The following is a 26,028-nucleotide window of genomic DNA, read 5'->3' as shown; positions in this document are numbered from 1 at the left end:
GACAGGTGATGTCAGTGGAAGGAGATGCTGCTTGCTTTTTTGGCAGTTGGAAACAGCTGTTATTTCCCACAATGCAACAAGGCTCCTACAGTGTGATGTCAGCACCAGTGTACTGACATCACACTGTGGGAGGGGTTTTACCACAATATCAGCCATACAGAGCTCCCTAAAGATCCGTTTGAGAAAAGGAAAAGATTTCTCATGGGAAAGGGGGTATCAGCTACTGATAGGGATGAAGTTCAATTCTTGGTTACGGTTTGTCTTTAAAGGACAAGTGTAGTGAGAGGGATATGGAGGCTGCCATATTTATTTCCTTTTAAACAATACCAGTTGCCTGGCTGTCCTGCTGATCTATTTGGCTGCAGTAGTGTCTGAATTACACCCGAAACAAGCATGCAGATAATCTTGTCAGATCTGACAATAATGTCAGAAACACCTGATCTGCTGCATGCTTGTTCAGGGTCTATGGCTAAAAGAATTAGAGGAAGAGAATCAGCAGAACAGCCAGGAAACTAGTATTACTTAGAAGGAAATAAATATGGCAGCCTCCATATACCTCTTGCTTCAGTTGTCCTTTAAAAGACTGCCGCACCCATCAGCTGACCCTTGCACCCCTCCAAATACAAACAAAAAATAATCATCTGCAGTAGGCTCCTTAAAGGGACCCTAAAGTGAGTAAAATTATTTAAAATAAACACATGACGTAGCTGCAAATGAATATTACATACTAACCTCACCGTCAGTTCCTCTCAGAAGCTCACCATTTTCTTCTTACAGTGATCCCTTCCAGTTCTGACAATATTTTGTCAGAACTGAAATATACCAGTTGCTGTCAGTTATATATCAGCAGCTGTCAGTTACAACTGAATGTGCAAGGTAATGTCCATGTTTCCCTATGGCTCAAGTGGGTGATATTACAGTTTAACAGTGTGCTGACCAGGAAGCTGTTATGGGGTAATGGCCAGTTTTAGAATGGAGGACAGAGAATTCCATTGATCACAGTGCACAAACGGGACGCAGGAGAGGAGAAAGAGATAGAGGAGTAGACTACACAGGAGGCAAGTAGGACCCATGTATGGTTATTTTGACTTTTTATTTTCAGTTCAGGTTCTCTTTAAGCAGACTGCATTGTCGCTTAGCCTCCCGATTATCCTCCCGTTGCCCACTCCATAGGGCAGGACATGCAGCTCGCCTGAGACCAGCGTGTACGACTTTCTCCGGGTGCCAACTGACTTTTGTTTGCGGCCGTTGCAAGGAGGTAACCGCCCCAGTGCCAGTACAAGGGCTGAGGTGTACCGTGCCTCTCCTGAGACGAGGTCTGTCTGACCGGAGTCTCCTTGGAAACAGTGGAGAGCTGATAGTCAGCTTTATTATCACTTATTACAAATCACTTAATCACCTAACGCAGTGATAAACAGCAGTAAGTGGGCGGGTCAGGATTGGCAGGGGGGCGGGAAGCAAGCTACAGGAATCCTGACAAAAATGAACACCAGTTACTTCTCAGCTAACAGCGAGGTTTTGGCGAATATTGCTACACCAAGATGACCTGTCACTATACTCAGGCCTAATGGATAAGTCAGGCTGTGACTAATATCGCTGCACCAAGATGACCTGTCACTATACTCAGGCCTAATAGATAAGCCAGGTTGTGACGAATATCGCTGCACCAAGATGACCTGTCAAATGTACTCACAAACATCAATGTCACAATTGCTTGTCAGCGGTAGGCCAGTCACTTAAACGCCGGGTGGTGGATGGCAACGCGCTGTGGCCAGCAGCGCGATCTCCGTTGACCTGGGCTGCCGTCTCGCTTCCGGGTGGGCGTGGCTTGCCGTTAGTGTGCGTCTGAAGTCATTACGCGTTTCGGCGCGCTGCGCCTTCATCAGATCTGATGAAGGCGCAGCGCGCCGAAATGCGTAATGACCACTGGCTGGCCACAGCGCGTTGCCATCCACCACCCGGCGTTTAAGCGACTGGCCTACCGCTGACAAGCAATTGTGACATTGATGTTTGTGAGTACATTTTAACTTGTTTAATAAAAATTGCCCTTTGATAAATGCACTATGGAGCGCTCTATTTTTACATAGATCCATATCACTGAACCCTACATTGAGCGGCACAAGTGCAGAGAATCAAAGAGGAGCATCTGTGAGATCTGGTTTGGTAGCGCAAGGAACCTTTAAACTTTCTAATGGATAAGTCAGGCTGTGACGAATATCGCTGCACCAAGATGACCTGTCACTATACTTACGCCTCGCATAACCTGTCACTATACTTACGCCCCACATGGATCAGTGCAGCACACGTCTGCATCAGCCAGGCTCTGACAAATACCCAGGCCTGGATTTACCTAACAGGAGCCTATAGGCACAGATGTCCTGCCACCCTATACTTCACCCTCTATGAACCTACAAACCCCCACCATACTGCACCACAAGAGTGCTGGCTGTCCCAGCTGTCACTCCTCCCTTACTTCCCTTGCCTGTCATAGCTGCAGGTGTCCCTCAGTATTACATAGCTAGAGGAACCTCAGTATTAAGTAGGTAGGTGCCCGTGAGTGAAGGGAGATCTCGTCAGTGGAATGCTGAGAGCAGGGTGAGTAGCCTCTCATGTACTGTCTCATCAGGACTCTGCATAGGGAAGGAGGGAGGGAGGGGCTCAGGGAGGGCAGTGAGCCACCTTTCCATCATCAGGCGCTTGTAGGCACATGCCTGCAGTGCCTTATGGTAGATCCAGCCCTGCAAGTATCGCTGCACCAAGATGACCTGTCACTATACACACTATACTCACGCTCCACATGGATCAGCACGGCACACATCTGCATAAGCAGGTTGTCTCTGGGAGCGATAAATATGCCAAACATTTCCTCAATGTGTAAAGCACTGTCATTATTAATCCTGTGTCCCTGAAGTGACTGGAGGACCCGACGGCTGCCTATTATACATAGCACTGGCATCTTATTGATCATTTGATCACATGGGGATTGACTCACAAACTATTACCGCGCTCGTCAGCGCAAGTTAATTTCAGTACACGCAGTCCTAGCAGCGTAGCGTGCGCTCCAAAGTTACGTGTGATCATTCTCAGTGCCGCGTGCTATACTTGTAGCGTGACTGCAATACTTAACAAGCATGGCCGCTACTACGTCAATTAAGATAGTAGTGGCCACGCTAGTGAAATATCGCAGTCACGCTTCAGGTGTACCGTGCGGGACTGACAACGATCGTGTGTAACGTAGGAGCGCAGGCTATACTGTCAGGACCGCTCGTACTAAAATGAACTTGCATTGACGAGCGCGATAATGGATATTAATCAACCCCATGGTAAGGTGTCTGTACATCTAGCGATGTTTGGGTAGATTAATCATGAGACAGATCTGTTGCCTGCCCACACACTGGATATTATACCGTTGCTTATCTTTGAGAGCTGGGAGGAAGTTCTGAGTTCAGGTCCGCTTTAGAAAGCACTGGTAGTGTGAACCAGCCCTTTGTGCAGTGATGGCTAACCTTGGCACTCCAGCTGTGACAAAACTACAAATCCCATCATGCCTCTGCCTCCCCGAGTTATGCTTAGAGCTGTCAGAGTTTTGCAATGCCTCATGGGACTTGTAGTTCCACCACAGCTGGAGTGCCAAGGTTAGCCATCACTGCCTTAGTGCGTTTCTTGTGTCTTGCAGTCAGGTTTGTCATGCGGCCGCGTTAGACGAGAATGAGGATTTTTAAATATTGTAAATTATATCTCATTACCGTTAACATCATCTTTCTACAGATTTTAGCCCTTAACCACTTCGCGTCCCTGGGCTATTCCCCCTTAAAAACCAGAGCAATTTTCTGCATTTCACATTCCTGCCATTCATTAGCCAATAACTTTATCAATACTTATCACACATAAATGATCTATACCTTGTTTTTTTCGCCACCAATTAGGCTTTAATTGGTTGTTACTTTTTGCTAAGAATTATTTTATATGCATTTTAAAGGGAATAAGGGGAGAAAAATAAAAAAAAAAACAATTATATCTCAGTTTTCAGCCATTATAGTTTAAAAATAATAAGCACTACTGTAGATTAAACCCACACATTAAATTTGCCTGTTTGTCCTGGTTATTAAAACATTTAAATTATGATTCTAGTACAATATATGGCAACGATATATTATTTGAAAAGACCCCTTCCCCCAGCCCCAGTTAGCCAGGTGTGCCTCTGTAACCCCCCAGATGTGGCTGTTTACCCCCCCCCCCCCATAGTTATCCAGGTGTGGTTTTAAATCCCCCCCCACCTCCCATAGATAGCCAGGTATGTGCCCCTTTATCCCCCCCCAGATAGCCAGCTATGTGCCTTGTACCCCCCATGGATAGCAAGGTGTGGGCTCCTTTATCCCTCCCCCTCCCACCATGGATAGAAAGCTGTGCGCCATGTAATCCCCCCCCCCCCCATGGACAGCCAGGAGTGCCCCTTTATACCTCCCCCTTGCCCCATTGATAGCCAGCTGTGTGCTGTGTAATCCCCCCCCCCATGGATAGCCAGGTGTGGGCCCTGTGATCCCCCCCCCTCCATGGATAGTCAGGTGGGACCCTTTATCTCTCCCCCATGGATAGTCAGCTGCGTGCCCTGTGATCAACCCCCCCCCATCCCCCCCCATAGATAGCCAGGTGTGGGCCTCTTTACCCCTCTCCCTCATGGCTAGCCAGCTGTGTGTAAAAAATACCCCCCCCCCCATATGGATAGCCAGGTGTGGGCCCGTTATAGACCCCCCCCACATGGCAGGTGCCACCCACGGCCACCCCCCTTGCAGTCATAATCACTCATCTGCACTTGTTCCTGTGACGTTCGCGATCCCCTCCATTCAGTAACGCGGTCAGCCTCACTTTGCCGAACGGATCGAGTCCCGGCTTGATGACGGCATCAAGCCGGGACCCGATCCGTTCGGCAAAGTGAGGCTGACAGCGGTACTGAATGGAGGGGATCGCGATTGTCGCAGGAACAAGTGCAGGTGAGTGATTGCTACATTGTGCTGCAGCATGGAGAAATGAGGGGTATTGGAGGGGTATTACAGGAGATCGGGCGGGGGGTGGGTGAATTGGAGCCCCGGGAAGGGATGCAAATTTAGTGTAGTTAGGGGGAGGGGGGTTAATGAGCCCAGGCGCGTGCTAGCACGTGTGCTGTGCTCATTAAATCTAAGTACCTTATATTCACGTCGTGTGGCTTTCAGGAGCCACTTGCAACGACGTGAATATACTGTATTTAGGATGTAAACTGGTTAAAGGATTCCCGAGGTGACATGATGGGACAGACATGTGTATGTACAGTGCCTAGCACACAAATAACTGTGCTGTGTTCTTTTTATTCTTTCTATGCCTGAAAGCGTTAAACATCAGATATGTAAGTGGCAGTGCCTGTCAGAGTCGGGACTGAGTCAGACTACAGTGTGACCCTCACTGATAAGAAATTACAACTATAAAAACACCTTCCTGGCAGAAAATTGCTTCTGAGAGCAGGAAAGACATAAACAGGTTCAATAGTTCCGATATTTGAGCTCTGGCATACTTCAATGAATGTGTCATTGAGCAAAAACAATAAAACAGTAAAAACTTAAAAAGTAGATTTAAATATAAAATAAAACTGTGAAATATCTTAAAGTCATTTAAAGAGACTCCGTAACAAAAATTGCATCCTGTTTTTTATCATCCTACAAGTTCAAAAAGCTATTCTAATGTGTTCTGGCTTACTGCAACACTTTATACTATCACTGTCTCTGTAATAAATCAATGTATCTTTCCCCTGTCAGACTTGTCGCCCTGTGTCTGGAAGGCTGCCAAGTTCTTCAGTGTTGTGGTTCTGCTATGAACTCCCCCTTCCAGGCCCCTCTATGCACACTGCCTGTGTGTTATTTAGGATTAGAGCAGCTTCTCTCTTCTCTCTTATCTTTTACAAGCTGGATAAATCGTCCTCTGAGCTGGCTGGGCTTTCACATACTGAAGAATTACAGACAAGGGCAAAGCTGTTTGCAGGAAGAAACAAGCAGCCTGAAACTTCAGTGCATGAGAACAGGAGGAAAGAAACACACAAATGATCTCTTGAGATTCAAAAGGAAGGCTGTATACAGCCTGCTTGTGTATGGATGTATTTTCTATGTGTGGACATACTGTACATCAACCTACTTCCTGTTTTGGTGGCCATTTTGTTTGTTTATAAACAAACTTTTTAAAACTGTTTTTAACCACTTTTAATGCGGCGAGGAGCGGCGAAATTGTGTCAGAGGGTAATAGGAGATGTCCCCTAACGCACTGGTATGTTTACTTTTGTGCGATTTTAACAATACAGATTCTCTTTAAGGAAGATAGATACAATTGTTTCATTTCATTAGTTTATTTTCACCTCAGGTGTCCTTTAAAGAGACTCTGAAGCGAGAATAAATCTCGCTTTAGAGCTCAAAGTTAGCAGGGGCACGTGTGCCCGTGCTAAACCGCCGCTATCGCGCCGCTAAACGGGGGTCCCTTCACCCCCAAATCCCCCCCCCACCCGCACGAGCGGGGGAGAGGCGGAGATACGCGCTGACAGATGCGCGTGGGGCAGGGCTGCGGCAGTTAGTCCTGCCCCAACCAGGAAGCGCTCCCCCGCTTTACGGAGGGGATTTGTGGGATCAGGGACCCCCGTTAAGCCGCGGGATAGCGGCGGTTTAGCAGAGGCACACATGCCCCTGCTATTTATGAGGTCTGAAGCGAGATTTATTCTCGCTTCAGACTCTCTTTAAAGGAACACTATCGATCTACATATTTTTTTCAATTGAGATAGGAATTGTTTGGGAAGTGCTGCTAAGTACTGGTGTATACATTTCACTGGCAACCTCTTTGTTTACTGACCGCAGAATTAGCCATGAGGAGAGGGGAAATTCCCCTCACACTTGACCAGTTAACCCCGTGTGTAACTCTGTGTGAGAGAGAAAGTTCAAAGCTTTCTTCACAGCTTTTCATACTGTTTTTGCTTTCTGCGAAAAAATACTCTGTAGTCTGATATGCAACACTGGCTGTGCATTGAAGCAGACACCCCTTCTGCAATTGATTTGTCCCAATATAGCTAAATCCTACTCTCAATAAATTACAGCTTTTGCCTCTGATATTTAACATGAAAAGTAGGAAAAAGTTTACACAGCTACTTAGACATTATTTCTATATTGTAATTTTAGAACACTTGGGCATTGATAGTATTGCTTTAACCATGGTGTTAAACCCCCTAGTCTGAAAAGAGTTAGTATGTTCTCCTCGTGTCTGCATGGGCTTCCTGGTGCCCTGGGCATTCCAGTTTCCTCCCACATCCCAAAAACATACATAACTTGACTGGCTACAATGGACATATGACTATGGTAGGGATTAGACTGTGAGCTCCTCTGAGGGACAGTTAGTGACATGACTATGTACTCTGTAACGTGCTGCAGAAGATGTCAGCGCTATGTAAATACTAAATAATAATACAAATAATAATATCATGAATGCTAAAATAAAGGAGGTGATAATGAATAGAGATAATTAGAAGATGCAGTGTTTCTAAAATAAAGTAAATAAAATGTTTCCTTCATTGATTACATGAAAATGGCTGTTACTATTCGTAGTTTGTGAGATTCTCACGGACCAATCAGAAGTTTTGCCAAAAGTTTCGACAACTTGCCAGCAGCCATTTCAAACCTGCCTACTCATCGCATCCTGGAGCATCTCTACTGATCATAGGAACGTATTCATCATAAATGGAGGCAGTCAGCGGGCAGGCCCTCATATGAAAGGGGAACTGAAGAGAGATGTATATGGAGGCTGTCATGTTTATTTCCTTTTAAGCAATAAGGCCTGGAACCCACTGAAAACTGCAAACGCAAAAACGCAACCGCTAGCGTTTTGTCTGAGCGGTTTGCAAGCGGATTCATGCGCGTTTTTGGTCGTGTTTTGCAACATTGTATTTTTTTCCCCAGCGGGTGCGTAGCGTTTTGCGTTTTTATCCTGATTGGTCCTGTGAATTATTTTTCATTTTGTTTACAGTGTGCTGAACCGCAAAACGCTAGCAAAACCGCTCAGTTTAGGTTTTGCTGAGCGTTTCTGCTAGCGTTTCAATACTTTACATTGAAGCGCTAACGCTCCCAAAATGCTGCAGGTCCTGCGTTTGCGTTTCTGGGAAACGCAAACGCTCCTGTGGAAGTTGCCCCATCCATTAACATTAGCCCAGCGTTTTGGCAAAGTGCTAGCGTATCGCAGTGTTGCCAAAACGCTGCCAAAAGCGCTCCTGTGGGTTCCAGCCCTAACAGTTGCCTGGCAGCCCTGCTGATCCTCTGCCTCTAATACTATTAGCTATAGCCCCTGAACAAGCATGCAGCACATCAGGTGTTTCAGACTTTAAAGTCAGATCTGACAAGACTAGCTACATGCTTGTTTCTGGTGTTGTTCAGATACTACTGCAGAGAAATAGACCAGCAGGGCTGCCAGGCAACTGGTATTGATTAAAAGGAAATAAACATGACAGCCTCCATTTAGCTCTCTCTTCAGTTCCCCTTTAAAAAGGACATCCAAATTACTAGAGCAATAAAATGGTGTTTTTCATCCGAGGTCAGTCTGCGGTTGGTTCAGCAGATGTAGAGGGTCACTTATCCAATGAAATGAGCCTCTTTTATGCACATATCTAAAAACATTAAGTGTCTTAGTCCCGCTTCAATCCAATCAGATGCAATAAAGAGGTTTTATATGGCCACAGGACGGCCCTTGGCGGGACTCTATCGTACGCTGCCAGCTTCTCCATGTCCTTGAAGCCCGCATACATCACGCTACGCACACATCTGCACATCGATTTCCAGGAGCAAATCTATCCAGCAATAACTCAGCTTCTGATTTAATTACAGGAGCCTTAATACGCTTTATTCTACATGATGAAATAGCGTGGAAATGACTTTCAAGTGGAGTAATATCCGCGCTCTAATGGCCGAGATAAAACCTCTCCCAGCATTCCCTGGCTGGCTCAGTTACTATAAGGAGGGGAAAGGGGGGTGGACGGACAGCCAATCAAGGACTAGATGACATTACAGAGGAATTCAAAAGCTCAACACACACCATACAATCTTGGTTGTACAGATTTACCAAATCTGTGTAGTATAAGGGCCAACAGATTAAAAATACCTAGTATGATTGATTAGATAAGCTCTTATACTACATGAAAGTGGTAAGATTGAACAACCAAGATTGTATGGTGTGTGTTGAGCCTTCCCAATCAGTAGCTGATACCCCCTTCCCCACTAGAAATCTTTACCTTTTCTCAAATAGATCATCAGGGAGGTCTGTGTGGCTGATATTGTGGTGACACCCCTCCCACAGTGTGATGTCATGACCATGGTCCTGACAATTTGTTGTCTGTGAACCTTGTTGCATTGTGGGAAATAACGCTTTTTTTTCCAACTGCCAAGTAAGCAATAGCTCCCTCTGTGCACCGAACTCTCAGTAACAAACATTCCATACAGATCACCTGGCAGAAGTAAAGATGTCACCACCAGCGATACATTTTAGGGAAAGATTTTACAATGGGCAAACACTGACTAAATAATCTGTAACTGAATGTTATATAAGTACTGCTTGCTTGATAGTTGAAAAAAAAAAAACATTTCCCACAATGCAATGAGGTTCACAGACAGAAACCTGTCAGGACCATAGTCATGACATCACATTGTGGGAGGGGTCTTACACCAATATCAAGCACACAGACCCCCTCCAATTATCTATTCGAGAAAAATTTAAAGATTTCCCTTGGGAAGGGGGGTATCGGCTTCAGATTGGGATGAAGGTCTGTCCTTGGTTTCCCTTTCAAGGGAATCTGAAGTGAAAATAAACTTATGATATAATAAATTATATGTGTAGTACAGCTAAGAAATTAAACATTAGCAGCAGAGATATTGTTTCTAGTACAGGAAGAGTTAAGAAACTTCATTTGCTATCTATGAAAAAGAGCTTCTCTGAGCTCCATGACCAAAAAAGTCCTGGACAGCACTGTCTTTTGAAGCTCTCATCTCAAATGTCTCTCATTGTTTCTTGTTTGTTCATGGTTTGTTTATGGTTTTCCTGCAGAGGAAAGTTCAAAAGGTCATTTGTCTGCCTTGTGAAATCTTTTAGAATGCTGAGTGTAATGTGTAAACTGCACATATTAGAGAATGATGTAATTATTTAAAAAAAAAAGCTATAGAACTGAAAATAAAAATATAAGACTTTTCTTTGCTACTAATGTTCTATTAATTATCCGTACTACACATACAATTCATTATATCATAAGTTTCTTTTTTTCGCTTTAGTGTCACTTTAAAAAAGAGGAAATAAAAAGAAAACAAAACTGATATTGACCTGTGTCGAACTCCAGGCCTGGAGGGCCAGATCCATGCCAGTGTTTAGGATGGACTGAGAAAGGAAGTAATGTGTTCTACCTGATGGACCCCACCTTTCCTGATTCAGACCCATCAATTCATTTGAGCCGTGTCAAAAATGTGTGAGGATCTCGGCCCCCGTAGGACTGGTATGACATACTTGACCTAAGGAGAGGGAAGGCTCTGGGTCCTATAGAGCAGTGTTCCCCAATCCTGTCCACAAGGCCCACCAACAGTGCATGTTTTGTGGAAATCCAAAGAGGTAGTTAATCAGCTCTGCTGATACACTAATTACCCCACCTGTGCATGTTTGTGGTTTTCTGCAAAACATGGACTGTTGGTGGGCCTTGAACAGTAAAGTATGGATTGAGGCTAGCACACCGACTTCAGGATGCAAACAATTCTGTTTACAGTTTTGAAGTCGGTGTGCTAGCCTCAATCCATACTTGACTGTTGATGTGCCGGGTGCCTTGGCTTATCACACACAGGCTATGCACCCATTCCTTGGGTAAGGTGTGCCACCTCCACGATCTTCTTGTTGGTGAGCCTTGAGGACAGGGTTGGGGAACTCTGCTACAGAGCATAGTTTCCCAACCCTGTCCTCAAGGCTCACCAACAGTACATTTTGCAGAAAACCACAAACATGCACAGGTGGGGTAATTAGTGTCTCAGCAGAGCTGATTAACTACCCCTGTGGATTTCCACAAATCATGTACTATTGGTGGGCCTTGAGGACAGGTTTGGGGAACAATGCTATAAAGCCTTCTCGTTCTCCTCGCGGTACCTGTTCCCCCGCAGGCTTCACCGTTCAAATCTCCCGCCGCGGGAGACTTTGGAAGTATTCGAGCTCCTGAAGACGGGCGGCTCTGTATTGCACATGTGCGAGAGAGAGGGCGATCGCACAGTACGGAGCTTCCGAAGACTCCTGAAGCCCTCCAACGCGGAAGAGAGCAGTCCACGACTGAACGGGAGAGGCTGCTAAGGAACAGGGGGGCCGTGAGGAGACCGGGAAGGCTCTATAGGACCCAGAGCCTTCCCTCTCCTTAAGTGAGTATCTGGTTTTTATTTTTAATTTCACTTCAGACTCCCTTTAAGATCAGCTTCTTGTAAGACTCTCAGGCAGATGACTCAGCGCCCCCCCCCCCCCCCCCCCTCCACACCTCACACTACATTACTCATCCTCTGAGATTTTACACATCTTCATCCTCGGCCAAGAAAATTCTCTCGAATAAGATGCCAATTCCCAACCTTGGCACTCGCCAGCGACGATCCGCTCCGCACTCCAGCTCCGAGGGGGTTTGAAGCAACCGCAAAAAACAAACAGCCGGCGTGACACCGAAGACACGAGAGAACGATTGTTCTGTGTGGCGGGCAGAGGCGGCTAGGCAGAGTGTGATCTTTATGGCTCTGCTTCCTACACGCCTATCGCTACCATCTTCACACCGGCCACAGAGCGTCTATAATGTTCTGATTGGGATTCAGCATGTGGCGCAAACACGCTCCTGCGAATTAATCTAGCCGTGGTGGGGGGAGCGGCTCCGAGACGCGGAGGTGATAAGGCGAAACAGCGGGAGGATAGAGATGCGAAGGTTATTATAATGAATTATTTAGCGAGCCCGTCCGTTATGAATCCATCTGAGTATTCAATAAGACGAGCAGCGACTGGCCTGCAGCGGATGTTGTAATTTCCTGTTACAATAATAAGACATGTCGTTACTGAAAAGGCAAGAGAGAGGATAACCTGTCTCAAACAATTCCAAGGCTTTATACAGCTTAAAGAGACACTGAAGCGAGAATAATTCTCGCTTCAGAGCTCAGTTAGCATCCCGCGGTTAAACGGGGGTCCCTTCACCCCAACCCCCCCCGCGCAAAATCAACGACCAATTTGGTCGTAGATTTTGCTGCTCCTAGAGGCAGGGCTAACGGCTGCAGCCCTGCCTCCGGTTGCGTCTATCAGCGGCGCATCGCCGCCTCTCCCCTGCCCCTCTTAGTGAAGGAAGACTGAGAGGGGCGGGGGAGAGGCGGAGATACGCGCTGACAGACGCGTGTGGGGCAGGGCTGCGGCGGTTAGCCCTGCCTCAATCCGGAAGAGATCCCCCGCTGCTCGGAGGGGATTTCGGGGGGTCAGGGACCCTCGTTTAGCCGCGGGATATCGGCGGTTTAGCAGGGGCACACATGCCCCTGCTAACTATGAGCTCTGAAGCAAGATTTATTCTCGCTTCAGAGTCTCTTTAAAGGGTACCTGAAGTAGCATGAAACATGAAGAGATAAACATGTACCGTCCCATTCATGCACAGAACTAGCCTGTAAATGACACTTCCTGTGAAGTTAGACTGTAGAAACTCTCACTGATAAATAATTAGAGATTGTAAAACTATGTGGCTGAGAAAAAAAAAAAAAAACACATCTAAGGGTGGCCACTAACAATCCAATCTTTTTCATCCAATCTTACCAAATCTATGTAGTATAAAGGTAAACTGAGTGAATGTATTGAATTAATAATTTAAGCAGTTACCTCATATTACATAGAAATGGTAAGATCGGATGAAAAAGATTGGATAGTTAGTGGCCAGCTTAAAGCTGCCGTATTTTTCGCCATATGAGACGCACGCACTCAGGTTTAGAGGGCAAAATCCAGGGAAAAAAATATATAATAATTAAACCTGGTGTGTTCATATTCCAGGAGTATCTTATAATATTCTCCCCCAATTGGTATCCTCCCGTGTGTCCCCTTCTGTCCCCTGTGTCACAGAACAGAAGGGTGTGTCCCCTTCTGTTCTCCCTTCTGTTCCCTGTGTGTCCCCTTCTGTACTCCCTTCTGTCCCCTGTGTCACCTGGGTTCTGTCCCATGTGTCCCCTTCTGTCTCCCCGTTCTGTCCCGTGTGTCCCCTTCTGTCTCGTGTGTCACCTGGGTTCTGTCCCGCGTGTCCCCTTCTGTTCTCCCTTCTGTCCCCTGTGTATCCCCTTCTGTCTCCCCGTTCTGTCCCCCGCTCCCATCCCTGTATCGCCCGCTCCCCCTGTATATGTAGTGGTGAATTGTAGCAGAATGTCTTACCCAATCCAGCGGCGCTCGCGAGGATCGACGACCTCTTCACTTCACTGATTGCGTTGACGTGTCTCATATGGCAGGGAATACAGTATGTACTCATGTCCAGATGGATCGAGGCTCTCTGCCGCAGAACAATCGTTCCCTAATCTATCTTGCTGAATTGGAAAATGTCGTTGGTGACCGCGGAAACAAATGGTCGTGTAAAGGATCATTTATACAATCGCGCCAAATTACCAGAAAAGTCAATGGGATTTGGAATGCGCCTTCGCGATATGATCCAGCATTGTGGTCGCTGCGGGTGGCCCGCACCAGGAATCATTGAGCAAATTTTGGTTAAACGATGTTCCGTGATATCGCAAAAAAGACCATTTGCCGCACAAAAAAAATCGCCAGAAAAATCATTTCGTGGTTATGGACCTAAGGTAAGTTCAATAGTTCAAGATTCGCCTGTGAGGGAGCTGCGATCTCTGCCTCTAGGCACCAGCTCCCCCTTCACTCACTGGGTAATCACTTTGTTTCAACACCAGCTGTACCTGTTTAGGTACGAGAGCACCACCTGCTGGCCAATATTGGAGCTGCACTTTTGAGTCCTCCCAGGAAGCCAACTAGTACAAACCATTTAAGGAAGCTCAGTACTGTACACCTGACAAATCCCTGAGCAATATCTAGTTACATTTCACAATTACAGCACAGCAAGTCTGAAAACTAATCAATAACAAAAATTATTTACATCCATTTAAGATTCCATAAAGCAATAAAATACGTGTTTTTCAGTAATGCATGGCTTTTGGAATTGCAATGTTTACCTTTGGCTAGTTATTATGGAGCAGTAACTCAAGCCCGCCCATTCCTCTACCACTTAACTGTTCCCATTGGACAGCGATCTGCATCATGTGATATTGGTCACAGTATTAGTGAGCACCGGTCAGTGGGTGTGGCTTAGTAAGGCAGGAAGGCGTGGCCACAATGTACCTCTCAGGCCTTACTCCATAAAGAGACCCGCACAGGTTCACTATAAAAGCATGGAAATGAGAAGTCGTGTGTATAACCTGTGGGCTTTTTCTTGGTGAATATTAACTATGTATACGGCTTTAGGAAACCCTGGATTGTTGTGGAGATTTCTGGAGCAATGTGTCCACTATTATCCATTTCTTCTTTTAATAAAAAACAAAAACATATCCAGTTCTTACTACAAGTGAGAGCTCAATAGCTCCACCTAGAGAATAGAGTTGTGACTGAACATATGCAGCAGTGTAAAAACTCAATCCCATTCCCAGTCTGAAGCAGATACCGGGCCTGACTGTTGGCTGCAAACATAAGTCTCTCCTCCTATATACTGCATTATATAAACAAACTGCAGGTGAACCGTGATCATGTGACTTGATCAATAATCAATTAGTATAGGTATACTATACTGGTTTATTACAATTACATTGAATTCCCTACAAAACCTAGGGCCTGGATACCTGAAGGAGTTGTTGCAACTTGTTGCACCTCCCACAACCTCAGATCAAAAGGATCCAATAACTTGACCAACCCCAGAGTTCAACTAAAAACCTTTGGAGCCAGAGCTTCCTGTCATGCTGCCCCTACCCTGTGGAATGCCCTTGCCAAACTTAATCAAAACAGCTCCAGCCCTGGACATGTTTAAAGAGGAGCTGTTAGGTATAAGGTCTCAGAGAAAATAAACACATATCAGTAGCTAAAGATTGGCTGTACTTACATTACATATGCATTTCACTGTCCACGTTTGGATTTCACAGAATTTGTATATAGTATATGCAGAGATAGATGCTCCTGACAGCTCATGGCAGGCTCCATGTTTTTCTGTAAAATGTGTCGTCATGTCCTGCCTGCTTCCTGATCACAGATAAGCTCCTACTTGAACAACACAGTGTGCAGTGAATATTAATGAGCCATGTGGCTAGGAACAATAGCTGACTCCTGCAGAGTACTCTGCCCCGAGATTTATCAGTGCTACACGCTGGACTGATTAGAAGCTTCTGTAACGTCTCATTAGCAGCCGCGGGGAGGGCCCCAGAATGCTTTGCAGTTTAGTATGTGGCTTGGGTCTTTATGGGTCTATAACAGACTTGCTGATAAGCACACATCAAAGGTAACTGAGATTTTTATCTTCACTAATGGCTTTTGAGCTTCCTTCTAAACTGTTTAACACAGGAGAATAGAGGTTTAAATTAGCTTCTGCAGCCTGACAGTTACTCTTTAAATCAAAACTTAAAGAGAACCCGAGGTGGGAATTACTTTTACTATTGGGGCACAGAGGCTGGTTGTGCGCACTAAGACCAGCCTCTGTTGCCCCATCGTGTGCCTCCATGTCCCCCCTGCTCGCCGCTATACCCCCCGCATTGCTGGCTGTGTCGCCAGCTCAATGTTTACCTTGCGCTGTCAGTCAGCGCCGCTCCCCCGCCTCCTCCGCATCGGCGCCACCCGCCGCGTCACTTCCCTCCTATCAGCGGGAGGGAAGGGACACGGGCGGGTGCGCCGATGCGGAGGAGGCGGGGGAGCAGCGCTGACTGACAGCGCAAGGTAAACATTGAGCTGGCGACACGCTGCGTGTCGCCAGCAATGCGGGGGGTATAGCGGCGAGCAGGGGGGACATGGAGGCACACGATGGGGCAACAGAGGCTGGTCTTAGTGCGCACAACCAGCCTCTGTGCCCCAATAGTAAAAGTAATTCCCACCTCGGGTTCTCTTTAAAAGCCACCCGTTTAGTGTGGCATTTATGATCACAAAACATTTCCCCCTGTACACACCACTATGTACTGATCTGAGATGAGATTTTGGGCTTTGGGTCCTATGGAAGAAAAGCGCTTTACAAATGATTTGTCGTTGTTGTTGAATGTTACTTGGGACTTCACAAAGTACATAAAGATGCCAATCTTGTCTTGACTTAGGACCTTTAGCAGAGGCAGAGAGTAAGGTAAGGGTGTGGCAAAGTTTAAACGTAAAGTATAATAAAGTTTAAACTAGAATGTTTGGATGAGTATTTAGTTTCCCTTTTTTTTTATTGCCAGTAACAGTAAGCCTGGAGTGGCCTCCATTTCTCTGCCTATCACACACTGGATAGAGATGGAGAACGTGCTCACCTACTGCGCTGAGCGCATGTTTCAGCTCCAGCGTAAAGGCCGTGAGAGGTACCTCTTCTGATACCGGCAAGATGGCGACCGTGGAAAGGTTGCTGGCTGGATTACCAGAATCCCACTTGCTGCTGGTAGTATGAAGTCCCAGACCATGTCCTGCGGATAAGAGAGATCTGGTTAGTATTGACGACTCAATATCAGGAGCACATTGTATGAAAAGATGCATAATCACTTTACATATGAACACAGTGCACTGAGAAAGTCACTTCTTTAAAGCTGGATTGTCAACCATAAAATCAAATTCCATTTACCCACTGCTCTGTGTTTATTATGCAGTTTACAACTGACCATGCATTGCAAGCATTCCAATATAATCAAATGTTTCTGCTGTAATAAATCTTATCTCAGTCAACCTGGCTCTATTTGGTACATTTGCCGAGGAGAGGGAAGCTTGTCATCTCTCCTCACACATTCCTGCTCCTCACTGATTGGCTGATGGCAGTACAGTGTGACAGGAGGCTGAGAAGCCTATTTCTGTAGTAGCTGCTGAATTATGATCTATGCTGTGCTCACGTGCGTTGATAAAGCAAGCTAGATATGACAGTACAGTTTCTAGGAGAGGAAAAAAGATTAAGGGAGGACATTACATCAGGATTGGCTTCAGTCAGAGGCAGTAAAGATGGAAAATGCCTAGAATTGTTTTCTCTTTATATACTATATACAATCCACTGAAATCAAACCGTGGACAGTACAAACCATATGTTATGTAAGTAGAACAAATATTTATCTACTTATATATGTGTTTGTTTGTTTTCCCAGGATAGTATGGCTGTCCCTGCTGCTTTAAAGGGTTCATTCTCTTTTGGATAGGTAAGTATTCCAAGTTAAAGCAAATTTTTGCAAACTTCTGCAGTTTAAGAAACCAAGATCAGCACCACCACTCTTGAAGAATTAGCTCTTTATTCAGACACGTAATTAAAATCACATACCAAAAAATGGGCTTAGACGCAGCTACAGCCCGCTGTTTCAAATGCTTCTTTGTCAAGTTGATAAGCTTGCAGCTTGACAAAGAAGCATTCGAAACAGCGGGCTGTAGCTGCGTCTAAGCCCATTTTTTTGGCATGTGATTTTAATTACGTGTCTGAATAAAGAGCTATTTCTTCAAGAGTGGTGGTGCTGATCTTGGTTTCTTGAATCGGTGACCCTTGGGCATCAGGGTCATATCAGCTTTAGCACACTCCTATCTTCTTCGGAGTGCTTGGTCTAACACTGTGTGAAACTGCTGCAGCTTAGAAATGGGCCAATCAATCACAGCTGTTCTGTATTTGATTAGTATAGAACGCCATGTAACACAGACACACGTCTACTTGTCCTTTCGTAACTAATTGACATTAAATATTCTCTTTGAACTTCAAAGTGCGACTGTTCTATGTGTTTTAAGAAATTTGCTGGAAACCATGGCAACAATATAATGACTAATAGTGCTAAAGATACCCGACATACTCCTCTGTCTCACAGGTTCATCAACTGTACAAAGCAAGAAGTACAATTTATTGCTCCCAGTACATCCCTACAACTGGTTTCCTGCAATGACATTTTTCTTACACAAGGGGATGGGAATATGTGCATGCGTACGCTCCAGCTGGCACTCACCACTCTCATCTCAGTAACAGCTGATTCATGCAAGGCAGCTTTCCCTAGGACTCGCTGTGAAGTGTATGGAGAGAGCACAATTTGGGTAAAGAGGCGCCCCAGTGTGCATAAAATTGGATTAAAAACAGCCTCCCTTTGCTGATCGGCTATTTGCAACTGACATGATTATTTGCCTGAGGAAGCGGGCTTAGACCCCTGAAATGCGTTGCCTGTTGTAACCATCGGTGTAACACAGAGAGGATCTGATTACCGGTGATCTGCAGTATCACCGAGAATGTAGATATATACCCGATTATTGATGATCTGCAGTATCACCGATAATCAGATATATCTCTAACCTCTGGACACCTGAGTGATGAGAGTGTTTTGGTGCAACAGTAATACTTTGAGGACCGCACCTGGATAGCAGGTGCTAGAGCAATAAGGAGGATTTCTCTGCAGAAAGTTCCTTCCGTTGGACTGAACTCTCCGCAGGGAGGAGTCAGGCCGAGAGTGGGAAGGACAGAACGTGAGTGACACCAATGAGGGAGCGTCACTGACAGATCTGTGAACTATCTCTCAACAGGAGAGATAGTTCTCGAGGTCGGGCAAGCCAGGTCGTTAACACACGGACAGAAAGTACAGAAACAGGAGACAGATGCAGAATCTTGAGACTAGCCGAGTTCAGCAACAGAGTATCAGAATGACAAAGGTACAAAATCAAAGATCAGAGGAATGGTCAGGAAAGCAGAAGGTCATAACAAATAATCAACAATTCCTAGACTAAGGTGTGAGTTCCTTGGTTATCAACACCTTGGAAACTGGTCTAGATATTAACACAAATGATACAGAATTTCCTAGCCTAAGGTGTGAGTTTACCAGATACTTACAGACCTTAAAGCGGAATATAACCCTGCATTTCAACTTTGCTCTAAAACATTATTTACAGCATATTATATGCAACCAGCATTTTTTTTTTACTAGACCAGCATTGGAAGGGTTAAACACAGACGTTTCAAGTTCCGTGGAGAGAACTGCAGAAGTCAGATTGTTACATTGTATTTAGTTAGATGTATTTATTGATAAACAGTTACACACTCTTTGGCAGTCCTCCAAGCTCCTTTTCAGTGAGAGAGATGAGTCACATTCAAGAATTAGATACATGTATGTAAACAAAATGTATCTAATTGCAGGTTCGGATGCGTCTACAGAAATCTCAAGGGACTTTAAAGCCCTGTGTAACCCTTCCAATGCTGGTCTAGTAAAAAAAAAAATGCTGGTTGCATATAATATACTGTAAATAATGTTTTAGAGCAAAGTTGAAATGCAGGGTTATATTCCGCTTTAACTACAGGGACTGCAATATAGCCTTATGAGGTCAGCAGGAGGTATCTTCACAGCCGGCCTCCTCTCCAGATATACCGAATAATTCAAATCTTTATGTGCATTGTTTCACTACATTAGGGCATGTAAAGAAACAAATACACATCTAAGCGTATCTATAGCGATTTTAATAAAGCTAAATAAAAACAACATAAAAAGTTTTAAAAAGGATCACTCACATCTGGGCCCTTATCACAGGGATCCACAATGAAAGACAGCACATAAATCATAGGACGCCGTCCAGCCACACATCCGCCTGTACTGAAAATTGTAATGCTCATTGCGCCGATAGTGCGACAAGCGTTACCGTAGCAATACAAACAGTGTACCGCACGTTAGGAAGTAGCGTCCGTACCGTACGCACGCTTGTTGCTATGGTATCCCTTGTCACGCTATCGGAAGTAACAAGCGTTACTATTTTCAGTACAGGCCAGTAACATTGTTGCGCAGTGTGCAATGTTACCGACCTTTTGTGAATCATCCCCATAAGGTAGACGTGTATGTACAGTGCCAAGCATACAAACAATTACGCTGTGCTCCTGGTCTTCTTTTTCTGCCCAAGTAAGCAAGAGGCCATATCTCTCCAGTCGGGACCTAGTCGGATAAGGAATTACAGACATAAACCTCTTTCCTAGCAGAGAACAACCTCTGATGGCAGGCTAGACTAAAAAAAAGATCAGTAGTTTATATATTTTAGCTTCTGGTACAATGTAAGACTGTATCATATGATCATATGAGACAACACATTTTTTTTTTGGTTGGACTTGATGGACGAAATGTCTTTTTTCAACCAAACTTACTATGTAACTAAAACTGCGGGATTCTAAAAAAAAAAAAAAAAAAGGGTAATTTTTAGGAGTAGTAGGATAGATGCAATTGCTTAACTCGTCAGTTTAATTCCACCTTGGGTTTCCTCGAGGCCCTTTCACACCGTGGTGATGCAGTATTTTTACCCCACCGGTATGCAATAATCTATGGAGACTTTCATACTGTAACGCTTTTTTCGCTGCATCGAAGTGGGTCAAGATCTATGTTACCGCGAGGCCTCTGTGTCGAGTTGCGGGAATCTGCGTCAGCCCAGAAGTCATGTTAGTCTATGGCGACGCGTGGATTTGTAAAAAAAAAAATCACTGACGCGATGTTGCGGCGCACAAGTGTAGTTTATCAATACGCTTCCGTGCACTTCCGCATATCCAAAGCAGGAACTGACAGCAAGCATACATCACTTTCTGCTTGGCCGGTGGCCAGACAGGGAACACCTCAAACAGCGTGGTGTTCCCTGAAGGCCTGTTTTTGGCGGCGCGACGCACCGCTAACGCTGGTTTCTGGTGTGAAACCAGCCTGAAACCAACAGCAATCATAGTAATACTGTGGGCAATGTGTAACGATTGGTGTCAGCACACGGAGAGAATCTGATTATTGGTGATCTGCAGTATCACCAAGAATACAGATTATACTTGATTATTGATGATCTGCAGAATCACTGATAATCTAAGTATAACTAACCTCTGGACACCTTTATAATGTGAGTGTTTGGTGCAACAGTAATGACTTTGAGTAAGACCACCCGAGGAGCAGGTGGTCTCTGGCAGTATGGGCGATACCGCCTTTTGGGAAGTACAAAAACCGTCCAACAGCCTGAGGCCTCCAAAGGGGTGAAGTCCCAGGCTGAAGGTAGGAAGAACCTGTGAGTAAGTGACACCTGAAAGGTGGATGTCACTAGCAGGTCTGGAGACTATCTCTAAGGAGAGAGATAGCGCTCTAGGTCGGGCAAGCCAGGTCGGCAACACACAGACAGACAAGGTACAGAGACAGAAGGCTGATTCGGTATCCAAAGGCAGGCAGGGTTTGGCAACAGATAATCAGATATGCGTAGGTACCGAATCAGAAAGCAGAGGGATAGTCAGGAATGCAATAGGTCATAACAGATATCAACAATGCCTAGTCTTGGGTGTGAGGTCCGTGGTCTCTACACCCTGGAACTAGTCTGGAGTATAATATGATGGTACAGAGTATTCCTAGACTTGGGTGTGAGGTCCGTGGTCTCGACACCCTGGAACTAGTCTGGAGTATAATATGATGGTACAGAGTATTCCTAGACTTGGGTGTGAGGTCCGTGGTCTCGACACCCTGGAACTAGTCTGGAGTATAACAGAATGATAACACAGAGTCCCTAATCTTGGGTGTGAGGTCCGTGTTCTCGACACCCTGGAACTAGTCTGAAGTATAACAGAATGATAACACAGAGTCCCTAATCTTGGGTGTGAGGTCCGTAGTCTCAACACCCTGGAACTAGTCTAAAGTATGACAGAATGATAACACAGAGTCCCTAATCTTGGGTGTGAGGTCCATAGTCTCAACACCCTGGAACTAGTCTGAAGTATAACACAATAATACACAGAAGTAATCGGGCTCAGTGTGAATTCCCAGGTCCTCCTGGTTCTAACACACTGTAGGATCTGACTAAGGTCTGAGTGCTTCCACGTAGTGTTCGCAACGGCAGACAACTTGAGACTGACCAGCAGTGACTATATATAGCGCGGCGCTCTCCGTCGCCACCCATCAGCGATCAACCAATAGCCACTTGCTTTGAGGTCAGCTGACCAACCTGGTCAGCTGATCCCTCCCTGTTTGTCATAAAGGTTCTGCCTCTCAGCGCGCGCGTATTACTCAGCCTGCGTGAACTAACAGGCCCAGCCACACCAGACGCACGCTGCTGCGTGCAAACCGCCGCGCTGGACGCGGAATCAGCCGCCTTGCCACCAGTACACGCGGCGGCTTTTCCGCGTTTTATCACACAATGCCATTAGGCCCCTAAGTGTTTGAAAACTATGATTGCACCATATTTTTAACACCATAAGATGCACCTTTTCCCCCCCAAAAGTGGGGATAAAAGCCAGTGCGTCTTATGGTCTAAATGTGTGCCAGGTTAATACTTTGAATTGTTCACTTTAACATCAATGACAGCTTGAAGTCTCGTAGTAGTTGTGGATAAGGCTCGTTCTTCCTGGCAAAAAGCCGCCAGTCCCGTACATTCTTGGGCTGTCCTGCACTAACTGCACATTTGAGTTTTCCCCAGAGTGGCTCAATGATAATGAGGTCACGAGACTAAGATGGCCAATCCAGATCATTCCCTTTATGTTGCTGAAGCCAAGGACAGGTCGACTTGGCCTTGTGTTTTGGATCACAGTCATGTTGGAATGTCTAAGTGCGTTCCATTCTCGGCTTCCTGGCTGATAAGTGCAAATTTTCTTCCAGTATTTTTTGATAGCTTACTGCTTTCATATTGCAATTAATTCTGCTAAAATTTCCTGAGCCTTTGTAGCTCACACATCCCCAAAACATCAGTGATCCACCACCATGCTTCACAGTAGGAATGGTGTACCTTGCATCACAAGCCTTGTTTACTCCTTATAGATGTAGCGTTTATGGTTGTGGCCAAAAAAATTCAATTTTAGCCTCATCACTCCAAAAGACTGTGCCAGAAGGTTTGAGGCTTGTCTCTGTGCCGTTTGGCACATTGTAAGCAGGATACTTTGTGGTGTAGTAATGACTTTCTTCTGGCAACTTGACCATGCAGCCCATCTTTCTTCAAGTGCCTCTTTATAGTGCATCTTGAAACTGCCTCACCACATTTTTTCAGAGAGTTTTGTATTTCGCCCTAAGTTATTTGTGGGTTATTCCTTGCATCTCCAATTTTTTTTTTTTGGGGGGGGGGGGGGGGGGGGGCAGTCGTAACTGAAATTTAAGTTGGTCTACCTGACCGTGGTTTGGTTTCAGCAGATCCCATTATTTTCTTAACTTCTTAATTAGAGTTTGAACACTGCTGATAGGCATTGTGAATTCCTTGTCAGAACAGACTCATTGACCTTTTATACACACCCACTTATAACATACAAACAGATCACAGGTGGACATGGTTACCTTTAATAGCCATGTAAACCAGTCTATGTCAAGTTGTGAGCATGTTATCAGGCCAAATCACCAGGGTATGGAAACGTTTCTGTCTTATTCCCCATATACAGTGGGTTGCAAAAGTATTCGGCCCCCTTGAAGTTTTCCACATTTTGTCACATTACTGCCACAAACATGCATCAATTTTATTGGAATTCCACGTGAAAGACCAATACAAAGTGTTGTACATGTGAGAAGTGGATCGAAAATCATACATCATTCCAAACATTTTTTACAAAAAAATAACTGCAACTGGGTGTGTGCGTAATTATTCGGCCCTCTGAGTCAATACTTTGTAGAACCACCTTTTGCTGCAATTACAGCTGCCAGTCTTTTATGGTATGTCTCTATCAGCTTTGCACATCTAGAGACTGAAATCCATGCCCATTCTTCTTTGCAAAACAGCTCCAGCTCAGTCAGATTAGATGGACAGCGTTTGTGAACAGCAGTTTTCAGATCTTGCCACAGATTCTCGATTGGATTTAGATCTGGACTTTGACTGGGCCATTCTAATACATAGATATGTTTTGTTTTAAACCATTCCATTGTTACCCTGGCTTTATGTTTAGGGTCGTTGGCCTGCTGGAAGGTGAACCTCCGCCCCAGTCTCAAGTCTTTTGCAGTCTCCAAGAGGTTTTCTTCCAAGATTGCCCTGTATTTGGCTCCATCCATCTTCCCATCAACTCTGACCAGCTTCCCTGTCCCTGCTGAAGCGATGCACCCCCCAAGCATGATGCTGCCACCACCATATTTGACAGTGGGGATGGTGTGTTCAGAGTGATGTGCAGTGTTAGTTTTCCGCCACACATAACGTTTTGCATTTTGGCCAAAAAGTTCCATTTTGGTCTCATCTGACCAGAGCACCTTCTTCCACATGGTTGCTGACACATGGCTTGTGGCAAACTGCAAACTGGACTTCTTATGATTTTCTGTTAACAATGGCTTTCTTCTTGCCACTCTTCCATAAAGGCCAACTTTGTACAGTGCATGACTAATAGTTGTCCTATGGACAGAGTCTCCCACCTGAGCTGTAGATCTCTGCAGCTCGTCCAGAGTCACCATGGGCCTCTTGACTGCATTTCTGATCAGTGCTCTCCTTGTTCGGCCTGTGAGTTTAGGTGGATGGCCTTGTCTTGGTGGGTTTACAGTTGTGCCATACTCCTTCCATTTCTGAATGATCGCTTGAACACTGCTCCTTGGGATGTTCAAGGCTTTGGAAATCTTTTTGTAGCCTAGGCCTGCTTTAAATTTCTCAATAACATGATCCCTGACCTGTCTTGTGTGTTCTTTGGACTTCATGGTGTTGTTGCTCCCAATATTCTCTTAGACAACCTCTGAGGCCGTCACAGAGCAGCTGTATTTGTACTGACATTAGTGTTTGGAATGATGTATGATTTTCGATCCACTTCTCACGTGTACACCACTTTGTATTGGTCTTTCATGTGGAATTCCAATAAAATTGATTCATGTTTGTGGCAGTAATGTGACAAAATGTGGAAAACTTCAAGGGGGCCAAATACTTTTGCAACACACTGTATAAGAAAGTGCATGTAAGAAACAGCTTCACGCGGTTCTAATCCAGTTCTGTATTAGGCCTGAAGAAGACACTTAAAGTTTTAAAAGCTTGCATGGAAATCTTGTACAGGTAGCCATTAAAGTGGTCCTGAAAATGGAAAACAGAGAAATGCACCTGGTATGTTTCTAGAGAGTTTAGCCTAATTCCCCCTGATCTGTGACTAATCACAAGTTGTAATTTGATCTCTCAGCTGTGTCAGCTGGCTGCCTAGGCAGAGCAGCTAATTGATAAACACAGGAAGTTAACCCTTTGTTTGCTTCCATGAAAGCAGGAAGTAGACACACTGCAGATTTATTGCACAATTTGTTTTTCTGTAAAGGTTATTATGCTGTGCGTATCTTTTAGAGCAGAGAGGAAGTTCTGGGTTCAGGTCCGCGTTAAAGGTATCACCATAACATCTTCTGTTACCTCTTCAGTTGCCCCGGATAAGGTCCTAAATTTAATATCAGAGTCACTTTAAATGTTAGAATGGCGGTGGTCCACGTAGAAGCTGCGGTGGGGGCCGCTTTATCTGAGGGAGGAATCGGGAATCGTGAAACGGTTGGATATCGAGCACTAAACCCTTTCCCATGTTCCCCTGCTTATGTAACGTGTTTATTGTTGGAAGCAGCACGTCCTGCGTTCTGAAAAGCCTTGGCGACAGCTGGGGGCTCGGCCTCAGCCGGCGGGATGCGAGCTTTCTACTTCTCTGCTGCTGCTCCGCACCCGCTGGGAATTCTTTCACCGAGATACCTTTACACTTTCGGCAGCGGAGCACGGAGGGGGGATGAGAGGAGAAAGCGATATTCAGCCCGGGCACATTCTCTTCTCCTACGGAACAAAAAGCTGCCCGCCGTGGGAAGCCGCCTGAAAGCCAGCGCGGTTTGAAGCAATCGGGAAAGAAGATAAAGAAGAAGCAACAGATAGTGATACAAAAGCAGAGTGGCGACTATCAGATCATTACAGCAGCACAGG

The 26,028-nt window shown here is 45.3% G+C and overlaps 1 protein-coding gene across 3 annotated transcripts in view; it reads right to left on the bottom strand.

The window, feature by feature from the left end:
* PNPLA7 (patatin like phospholipase domain containing 7) overlaps window positions 1-26,028 on the bottom strand; it is a 412,399-nt gene that overhangs the window by 148,643 nt on the left and 237,728 nt on the right. For all 3 annotated transcript variants that reach the window (XM_068248745.1, XM_068248744.1, XM_068248743.1), the window contains one exon: window positions 16,536-16,685. In XM_068248745.1, coding sequence (XP_068104846.1) covers window positions 16,536-16,685 — 150 coding nt within the window. The remainder of the gene's footprint in view (window positions 1-16,535; window positions 16,686-26,028) is intronic.

Source organism: Hyperolius riggenbachi, chromosome 8 (assembly GCF_040937935.1).
Source record: "Hyperolius riggenbachi isolate aHypRig1 chromosome 8, aHypRig1.pri, whole genome shotgun sequence".
In the NCBI taxonomy this organism is placed as follows: domain Eukaryota; kingdom Metazoa; phylum Chordata; class Amphibia; order Anura; family Hyperoliidae; genus Hyperolius; species Hyperolius riggenbachi.
The sequence above is the reverse complement of the archived record's forward strand: the minus strand, read 5'-3'. Positions and strand labels throughout refer to the sequence as shown.